This window comes from Crotalus tigris, unplaced genomic scaffold, assembly GCF_016545835.1.
Source record: "Crotalus tigris isolate CLP2741 ecotype Arizona unplaced genomic scaffold, ASM1654583v1 scf7180000024429.2167931701:2281839, whole genome shotgun sequence".
Taxonomy (NCBI): Eukaryota; Metazoa; Chordata; class Lepidosauria; order Squamata; family Viperidae; genus Crotalus; species Crotalus tigris.
Genome location: NW_024100596.1, coordinates 2,228,011 through 2,238,030, shown reverse-complemented (window position 1 = coordinate 2,238,030; position 10,020 = coordinate 2,228,011). Strand labels below are relative to the sequence as shown.

The 10,020-nt window shown below is 45.1% G+C and overlaps 1 protein-coding gene across 3 annotated transcripts in view; it reads right to left on the bottom strand.

Moving 5' to 3' along the window:
• Nucleotides 1-2,543: 2,543 nt before the first annotated feature.
• NCKAP5L (NCK associated protein 5 like) overlaps nucleotides 2,544-10,020 on the bottom strand; it is a 48,440-nt gene continuing 40,963 nt past the window's right edge. For all 3 annotated transcript variants that reach the window (XM_039330608.1, XM_039330610.1, XM_039330609.1), the window contains 5 exons: nucleotides 9,336-9,498; nucleotides 9,161-9,239; nucleotides 7,247-7,564; nucleotides 5,393-5,532; nucleotides 2,544-4,130 (listed from right to left, as the gene is read on the bottom strand). In XM_039330608.1, coding sequence (XP_039186542.1) covers nucleotides 3,894-4,130; nucleotides 5,393-5,532; nucleotides 7,247-7,564; nucleotides 9,161-9,239; nucleotides 9,336-9,498 — 937 coding nt within the window. In that variant the 3' untranslated portion in view covers nucleotides 2,544-3,893. The remainder of the gene's footprint in view (nucleotides 4,131-5,392; nucleotides 5,533-7,246; nucleotides 7,565-9,160; nucleotides 9,240-9,335; nucleotides 9,499-10,020) is intronic.

The following is a 10,020-nucleotide window of genomic DNA, read 5'->3' as shown; positions in this document are numbered from 1 at the left end:
CCTTGTTGCCGAAAAAGGTCTCCAAAGGAAACCAACCTGTTTGCAACCTTGGTCACCAAGCTTGGCATTTACTGGATGGTGATGCAAGGGCTGTGCAATGCAGTGATGCTGTTTACACTTTAGGTCACTAGGCGGTGCCAAGGATCTGCAGAGCCGCTGAAGCAGGAAAAAAATGGCCTTTTGCCATTCTGACAATAAAGCCGTTGAGCCAAGCTTTTTTTTTTTTTTAAATGCCTTCACTGGAAGCTTAAGCTTTTGTAGGACTCCTGTTGAGTCCCTGGATGTATGTCAAGATTTCTGGTTCCCCTTCCAGTGCAACCTGCCTTCTGTAAGCTTAAGCTAATTACAGAGCTGTGATCTAGGGCAAATGTCAACATCTCTGTAATTAGCCGAGGTCTGTAGGAAGCTGGTGGCTCAAGTACTTTAAACCAGCAGGTTTGCCCATTCCTATCCATGCCAGGCAATCAAACCAATCAGTCCTAGAGGAGATCAACCCCGACTGCTCTTTAGAAGGCCAGATCCTGAAGTTGAAACTCAAGTACTTTGGCCACCTAGTGAGAAGGAAGGACTCACTGGAGAAGGGCCTAATGCTGGGAAACATTGAGGGCAATAGAAGAAGGGGACGAGAGAATGAAGTGGCTGGATGGAGTCACTGAAGCAGTAGGCGTGAGCTTAAATGGACTCCAGAAGATGGTAGAGGACAGGAAGGCCTGGAGGAACATTGTCCATGGGGTCGCAATGGGTCGGACACAACTTCGCAACTAACAACAAAATCCATACCCATGAGCTACACAGAGAATGCTGCACCTCAGTAGTAAAATGTGCAACCTACATAGAAAAGATTCTGGATTCAATTCCTAGCATTTCCAATTATGCCAAAAAAAAAAACACTTTTCAGTAATCTGGGAGATCCACAGCTAATCTAGTAATGTGAAACCTCAGTACAAGATAGCTTCCTGTTTGCATCCTGTTGGGAAAATCCTAGTTTCTTCCCTTAAGGCACAGGTTTCATGTGACGTGTCGGGACTTTTTTTGCATTGCCAGAGCTGGGGATGGGCGTGGCCTCTGTATGATGCAACCGGCCTGTGGTTCCGGCAGTTTGACACTCCTGCCTTAAGGCATAGCTGTTTCATTTCTGATTTGGATTCAATTATCCCTGAAAGCATGCACTGAGGAGTGTTAAGGAAAAGTTAAGCTCACACTGTAAATATGACGACAAAAGCTAAAATTTTGAGTAGATACTATTCTCTTGAATTACATAACTAGTACATGGAATCTGACAACCGGTTGATGCAAATGTGTTCCCCCTGCCTTTTCTATGACCAAAAAATATTTCCAATGCTACTGATACTAATTGCATTTGCCACTTTTGAGTAGACTTTGTATGGACAAGCCCAATGGAACTCATTTTTACAAAACGCAGGTGAAAAAGAATGAGTCATAAAATATATATTAGAAATTAATACATAGGCATTTGAATAACATTCACATTAGATAAGTATGTATAGAATTGTAACTGCTGTTATAGATATGTTTTGTTATTTTTTTTTAACCTTTAAAGAACTTTGTGTGTTTTTGAGAATGTATGCATTTGTGTTATAATTATCTTCGTATTTTCTGCTTTTGTTATTTTAAAAGCACATTTTTAAAAAGCTCACACTTTATATGGTAAGTTTTCCCTTCTTGACTTCATTGGAGAGAGAAATGGCACTGTCTTACCAAACCGAGCACTGGGCTTACACGGTGCCAACCCCACGGTGACCAATAAGCAGAAGAAAAAGTGAGCAGTGTTGTGACTGCCAACAGCAGAGGTTCACTTCTGAACAGAGACAATATAGGCAATCAAAGGAAATATTACTTCGAAGTGCAGAATGAGGTCATGACTTCCCCTTTCTGCTGGAAGCAGGCTGAAGAATTCTATATGCTTTAGAACAGGAGTAAGGCAACCTTGGCTCTTTTATGACTCGTGGACTTTAACTCCCAGAATTCCTGAGTCAGCCATGCTGAGGGGAAAGGGAGAGGTTTCCAAGCTGAGCCAAGCTGGCTCAGGAATTCTGGGAGTTGAAGTCCACGAATCATAAAAGAGCCAAGGTTGCCTACCCCTACTTTAGAAGCTTGAGCGAACAGATTTCTAGCAGAAGCAAATAGGCTGCAGCCCAGCCATCAAGAATGGCCTTAGCTTTGCCTGGACTAAAGGCCACTTAGTAAAAAGAGCAAAGCTAGCTTCTCATAACAGGGCTCTGCAAAGATCTGAACTCGAGGGATAACATGCGATTCAGAACGTGTGAGAATGCATGTAACTCATTAGGAACACTTTAAAGCAACCCATTTTCCTGGGCTTGCACAGTTGTCCCCACGCAACTGGCACTGATCCTAGGAAAATAAAAGATATGTTTGGCTTCACGTGTTCTTCAAGAGGTGCTATACGTATGCACCAGCCATATTTGCCAAGTCACATTTTGCTCTTTAGATCAGGTCTATCCTAGAACATGAGAAACCTCCGCGTATTCATTCCAAACACCCAAGTATTTCAGCCACACGTGTTTTTTTTTAACCCCCTTTATTTTCTAGGAGATTCAAGACAATAGACAGCCTCATTTCACAATAACTTATATAAATAAAAAAGGAGCAAAAGACATCTTAATATTTTAAAATATATTGAAGTTAAAAAAAAAAAAGACAACGAAAAGAAAGACTCATCAGGAGAGGGGGCCTGTACACAGCAAAATAGCACCATCTAGGGAACCAACACAGCTCCCATAGAAACAAGGTTGGGGGAAAAAGCAGCTGAGCTGCACGGAAACCAGATCAGCATTAATAACTTAATTAAATTTTTCTTAATTAAAAAAAAAGTTACATAGAAAAGGGCAAGGAATGAAGGCCCAAACTATCTAACCCAGATACACAGTAGCTCTGAGGTTCTTGTTCCTTCAACTGGATTTGGGAGAAAGGAAGGAAAAGGGGGGGGGGCATTTGATGAAATACAACGAGAGAAAAGGGAACCTACTCACATTAAGATGCTTGTTCAAGAGGGGGGTCTTCTTGTCAAGCATCCACACCCCCTAGACATCAGTTTGGTACCCCCCCCCCAGCAGCCACATGCTTGAAAGAAATAGATGGAAGGCCCACTTCACTCTTTCCCAATGGAGGACAGTCCTGGTTTTGGCAAAATCTCACATGCTTTTTAAGTGTCAAGAGGTGGAAGGGCTTCGGTAATTTGCTAAGGCAAGCACTGCACTGCCATTCGAGGTAAAGAGGGCAGTTTGGATAGACACAAGGATGGGAAATTCTCCCCCCCCCCGCAAGGGCGTCGTAATTAGCACCACCCCTTCCAGCCTGCAAAAGAGAGGTCAGGGCAAGAGAGTGTTTTGCTGGTGCAATCTGTGGACTGGAATCACTTACCCTTCGAGGGAGATGCTCTCTGCTTAGTGTACCCTGGAACCCACAGCAATCCTTGGTTCCATTTTCTTCCACCTCGAGTCCACCAAGTTGCATAATGGATCAACAAGACAAAATTGGGACTCCCTCCCATTCGCAGCGCTTTAACCAAAGGGATACTACTAAATGTGCAAAACCACACCCCAAAGTTGATCAATGCCATTCAACCGGATGAAGATGCCCACAACCACTTCCCATCATGCCCTCCTGCCCACCTTTTCTTTCCATTCTGTCTCTTTTAAATAGGCAAGTCATCTGGTGCCCTGCTGAAGAAGTCCCATTTCCCTGCTTAAGAAAGGGCAGGGAGCTGGTATGGAAGACACGTTACGTTCTGATTTGGTTTAGAAGAATCAAGCAGGATCCTGCGGGCAAGTGCTGGGCCCTCAAAGCACCAGGCAGAAGCATGTGGCAGTGTCAACCCAGGAAGTCAATGCCCTCATTCTTCCTCAAGATGCTCAGCCCTGACTGCCACAGGAGGATAAGCTGTCATAAAGAGAGTCACTGAGGGACTCCGAGTTCTCCAGGCCTGGCTGGCCCTCTGGACCCATTTCCCTGGAACAGGCTTCTGTGCTGCCCTCTTCACCCACATCAGAAGCACTGGGGGTTCGGCTGCTGCTGGTGCTGAAGGCTGGGGAAGCCTGAGGTCCTTCTGAGGAAGCCCGTCTTCTCTCGACCACATTACAAGTTGAGCCCTGCAGAAGCAGAAAGAAGGAAGATAGAACTGCTCAATAGAAGAAAGCTGGAAGACAGATCATCCTGCTTGGCTTTGCCTTATTTCTGTTTTTCAGTTACTGAGAGCCACGTGGGGTGTGGCTAGATAGCAGGGATGAGGTCCACAACTGCATTTTGTACTTTCAACCCAAGGGGGAAAATTAACTCTTCATTTCCAGGTAGTCCTCATTTAACAATCTCTCTTTCAGCAATCATTTTAACTTGAGCAAGTGGTGAACCAGTGGTACTTATGACACTGGCCTGCTCAAGTGTCCTCACAGTCACATGATGGTGATCTAGGTGCTCAGCAACTGGTCCAGGTTTCCAACTATTGCAGTGTCCCAAAGGCCCATGCTCACAATTTGCGACCTTCTCTACTGGCTTCTCACAAGCAAAGTCAATGGGAAGGCCAGCAGGAAGTCAAAAGTGATCACATGAGGTCCCTGTTTAACAACCTGCGGTGATTCACTTAACAATGGTAACCGGGAACTATTAGCAAGGTTACATGGCATGGCACTTTATGATTGCATTTTTTTTTTGAGATGGAAAATCTGATTCAAATTACCATAGTTAATTGAGGACCCCCCCCCCATCTCTTCAGTTCCTGGAAAACCCAGCAGCCAAAATTGTTTACATATTTTATTACGATTAGATCAGGGGTAGTCAACCTTGGCTCTTTTATGACTCATGGACTTCAACTCCCAGAATTCCTGAGCCAGCACAGCTGAAGTCTATGAGTCATAAAAGAGCCAAGGTTGACGACCCCTGGATTAGATTGTTATCCCTCATTTTTATATATAACCCATGGTTGGTAACATACTTAACATTCATTTATGGATTTTATATCCTGTTTGCATGTTAAAGAACCTCATCTTGTTGTGAACTTGCTCCTTCTTCTGCACTAAAAGCTGAAAGTGGAGCCAGAGCTTTGGGACATAAGAGGAAGGAGATGCTGTTGGTAAATGTTTCCCATAGCATCACCCACTGCATGATTTTGCAAAGATGTCTTAGCACGACTAGAACCACTCAGGAAAACAAAGCTTTCTGTGAGGTCCTTAATGTAACAACAAATCTGTCAGTTCTGGTTACCACCTCCATACATCCTTGTGGATAACATCAAAAGCTACTACAGTTGACTCTTAGCTTCACAAAGGCTGTCTGAAATCTCTCTGGGCCTTTGGCAGTGTGGCATCTGTCTGCCTGCTGCCTTCCTTCTTCCCTCAAACTCATCCCTGACCCCTACCATTGCAGAACCATGGAGCTCTTCCAGCCTGTCAGGAGAGCAGAGAAAGGGATCCATGCCCGCCGATGCTTTGGCATTAGGGAAAGTCCAATTCTTGCCATGTTGGATACGCCGGGGATTGCTGCCTTCGCTGCAGAGATCTGTGTAAGAAAGACCAGCAAGTCATTCACATCTACTCTGGGACAACAGAAACAATGAGAGTCTGGGTCAGGGGTGAATGTTTTGCATCTTCCTTTTAAATGCTGAAAGAACTATATTTTAAAGCATTAGGTTTAATATTTTATCGTTTGATCCGCATTAGAACAGGATTCCAAAGGACATTTCTGCTGAAATAACCTGCACAAATTGGCAACAAATATTCAGAAAGTAGGGAGAACATTCTGATTTTTCTATCCAGGACAGAACGACTTAAGAGTCTTCCTTCTGGTTTTTCGTACCACTTCAGTATCTTAAAACAGTGGCTCCCAACCTTTTGGGTACCAGGGACTGGTTCTGTGGAAAGAGGTTTTTCCGCGGACCGGAGTGGACAGTGGTTTTGCGTGCTGGCTGCATCCCACGGATGGGGCTTCGCTTGTTTGCGTGGCCCAGTTTCCAGCATGCTGGGGACCGGTGCCAGTCCATGGAGTGGGGGTTGGGGACCCTGTCTTAAAATACACAAATCAACATTTGCCCGATTCTTTTCATTGCATATGGCTGTCTGGCTTTCTAAGTTCCATGCGTGGAAAATCGTCTCGCAGAAGAAAAACTATGGATTCTTCTAAGTCACAGGTCAGCAACCTGCAGCTCTTTCAGCTTTCCCCTGTGGCTCCCAGCTTCCTCTGCCATTTGCAGAGAGAGACAGAGAGAGGCAATTGCGCTTCCCTGCTTCTCTCTCTCTCTCTCTCTCTCTGTGTGTGTGCATGCGTGTACGTAAAAGAGAGTGCACTCACAGTGTTCTCCGAGGAGCTGAAAAGCTTATTGGGCGGAGCTCCTCCCTTTGCTGCGTCTCAGCAGGAAGGGCAGGAGAGAGCTAGCTAGCCCAGCTATGCTGACTCAGGAATTCTGGGAGTTGAAGTCCATGAGTCATAAAAGAGCCAAGGTTGCCTACCCGAGCTTTTTGGAGAACAGCTTGAAGCCAGTTTGCCAGGTTAGCAGCAGATAGGAGAGGGGGGAGAGAAAGAGAGAGAGAGGAAAGAGAGAGAGAGAGAGTGGGGGAAGAGGACTGGCAGACCAAGGGCAGATAGAGAGAGAGGGAGGGAGAGACAGACAGAGAGAGAGACCCTTTTGACATCTAAAATGAAGATAACACTGCATGTATCCTTTTTTACCTGTGTGGTGTATGTGTATATATTACCTGTGTGTGTATGTGTATGTGTGTGTGTGTGTGTATGTATGTATGTGTGTGTGTGTGTACATATATATATATATATACACACACACACATACACACACACACACACACACACCTATAATAAAGGTAAAAAAGAATATATGCAGTGTTATCTTCATTTTAGATATCAAAAGGGTTTTGTGACTCCCGTTTTTTTGTTTTCGGTGGGAAACGGGTCCAAGTGGCTCTTTGAGTGTTTTGGGTTGCCTACCCCTGGTCTAAGTCAGAATTGTAATCTGTGCCTCTCTGACTAACTTATAACCTTGATCTTAAAATTACTCCAGGTTAAGAGCTTAAGCCAAAAGATCCCTTTAAGTACTGAAGAACAGTATAATGAGATCAGTTGACCTCCACTGGTAAAGGCACATTAGCAAAACGTCTGCTTGTGGAATATGTGTGCAGGTATGTACGGTTTCAATAAAGACCTCCAACATAGAGGACAACACATAGCTTCTTTGGTTAGATCTCTTTCAAATGGTACAAACCTTGCAGGTAGCCACTGCGATCACGGCGGTTGAGGGCTGGCTCTGCACTTGTCAAGATGCCATGGAAAGCTGGCATGCTTTGGTGCTTGCTAGGCCCCATCAAGTCCTCTGTGCTTGGCACCTCCCTTTCCAGCGTTCGGGCTTTGCGGGGCACTCTGGTGACAGGTGGGGGACCTCTAGGTGGGAGAGGTCCTGCTGGTGGAGGATCCAATCGAGGTCTCAGTTTCGGGACACTCTTGCAGAGCATCCCACTGCAGTAGTCAGGAGGGGGGAATGTGCCAATACCACTGTCCAGAGTCCGTGTCAAGGAGCTACATACTGTGGACATAACCGGACATAACCAAAAACTATGAGGAGAGAAGAAGCCAAAGTCCACACCTCCTCCAGAAATCCATCTCATGACCTACTTAACATTTGGGGCCATTATATGAGGGAGTGGATAGCAGGTAATTCTCCAAATATTGTTGAACTCCAGGTTTCACGGCCAATGGCCAGAGATGATAGGAGTTGGAATTTAAGTTTAGGAAAGCCATACTTTTATTTCCATGAAAATACACCTGCCTGGAGAAAAAAACTCCTAGAATTCTTATTGTCTTTAAACTGAGCTCCCCCAGAGCAGCAGTCTCCAACCTTCCCAGCTCTGCGGACCGGCAGTGGTGGCGGCAGAGGCGGGGAAGGGGATGGACTCGCGACCCAGGGGATGGGGACCACTGCTTTAGAGCAGTGGTTCTCAACCTGTGGGTTGGGACCCCATTTGGGGTCAAATGACCATTTCACGGGGGTCACCAAACCATGCTGTCCGCCATTTTTTTCCCTTTTCCTTAGCTGTCCTACTCCCTCTTATTGGTGGCCACACACACTTGGGGGTCACCACAACATGGGGAACTGTATTATGGGGTCACGGCATTAGAAAGGTTGAGAATCACTGCTTTAGAGGAAAAGCAAAACAAGAAGACAGGGAGATGTAATTCAACGTTCCAACACCTTCTAAGACAGGGGGCATTTGCCATGTGATTTTCCACAATAAAAAAAAAATAAACATCATTTAAAAAATTAAGCAGCTATAAAAAAAAAATCCCAAATAATGAATGAGACACCATCTGCTCCCTGAGATATGGGAAATTTTTGATTTAAAAAAAAAAATATTTCAGCAGCCCACAATGTAGGTGAGTTGCAAGTGCTATAATTGTGGACAAATGTTGCTGATCTAAAACGTGTTATTCTGCCCTCACTGCCTTTTCCAAAATTCAGCAGAGCACTTTCTTCTGTCCTCTTTCCACTACTAGGAAGAAAATCCAGGAAACGGGACTTCCAACCATATTTACATAAATACCTGATTTTCTTCCACACCTATGCTCTCTGAAGAATGAGTTGTCAGCAAGCATTACCTAATTATTGTTCTTTTTATATTCAATGTCTAACGTGCTGTCAACATCTGGTTGTTCTAAACGTCTGACTCCCAGAATTCTCTGACATCATTGGTATTGATCGCACGGATGGAAAATTGTGGAAGTTGTTAATTCGGTTCAAAGGATATGAAGTGGCAGAGGCTGCATTACATAGTAAAAAAATTCCACCCCCGTTTTTATAATCTGATAATTGGAACAAAGCTACCAGACTCCACTACAGAGAGGATATGCATTTCTTCTCTAGGAAGCAATTCTCTATGGTAGTAATTTCCTGTGTAAACCTGAAGTACAATTCATGGAAGCTCGTGTGGAATCATGGGAATATCATTGACAGGAACTCATTCTCCTTGTGGAAGAAATCTGATTATTATTTTTTTTTTACAGCATTTCAACAGTACTGGCTCCCAAATGACCAGGGAGACCATTCTATGCTTGCTGCTAAGTTAAAATAACAGCTCTTTGGTCAACCCCTCAGCCTAACCCTTCAGTTTTCCTTAGAGCTCACCGGCAAAGTGCTGGGAGGTTACCAGTTCAGCCAAGCTGTCATCAGATGGCAGCTCTTCCCGCAAGGCAGCTTCGTGAAGCTACAGGGGAGACAAAGGAGACAAGAGCGAGTCCTTCGGCAGCTGAGGCATGGATGAGGGGCTTCAGGCCGCTCCCTCCCACCACAGAGAGCTCACCTTGTCTGGAGCCTCCGGACAAGCATGGAGGTGCCCAACAATGCCATTGCGTGGCGGCCGGATAAGGCGGGGATCTTTGGCATCACGCAGGCCTCTTTGCAGGCCCTGTAGCTCATTCTTCTGCTCCAGATGAGTCTCACATGGTGCCTCTTTCCCATCCACCCTGCAGTGCAGTGGAGGTCAGTACCCCAAAGCTTCTCTTTCTTTCCATCCTTACCCGTTTTGCAAGATCTGCCGGTTAGAACTACAAATCTCGTAGGAAGAGACTTGGGACCCTCTCTCAATACCATCGCAGGAGTAGGCGAACGGACGTCCTTCATACTGTCTTCAACCACAACTTCCATAAGCCCCACCCACTGTCCTTGTTGGCTTGGATTGGCGAGAAGTAAAATGGCAAAACATCTAGAGGACTTGCCTACTTTCAGTTACATGGGTGGCAGAGCTTAAGATGGAACTCCTTAAGTCCGGTTCTCATCCCTCAGAGCCAAAAATCAGAATCGTTTTCAGGCTCGATTTTAACTCTGGGAATACCGTAACTAGTCAAGATATTCAGAATCTGGGACCCTGTTAGCAATCTTGAGGGCGATAAAAACTATTTAAAAACAAAAGGAAGAGGGGAACATTTTAGCTCCTCGGGAATGTGAAAAAAGCTTGGAAACAAATGGGTGGCATTTGGTGAAGTTTT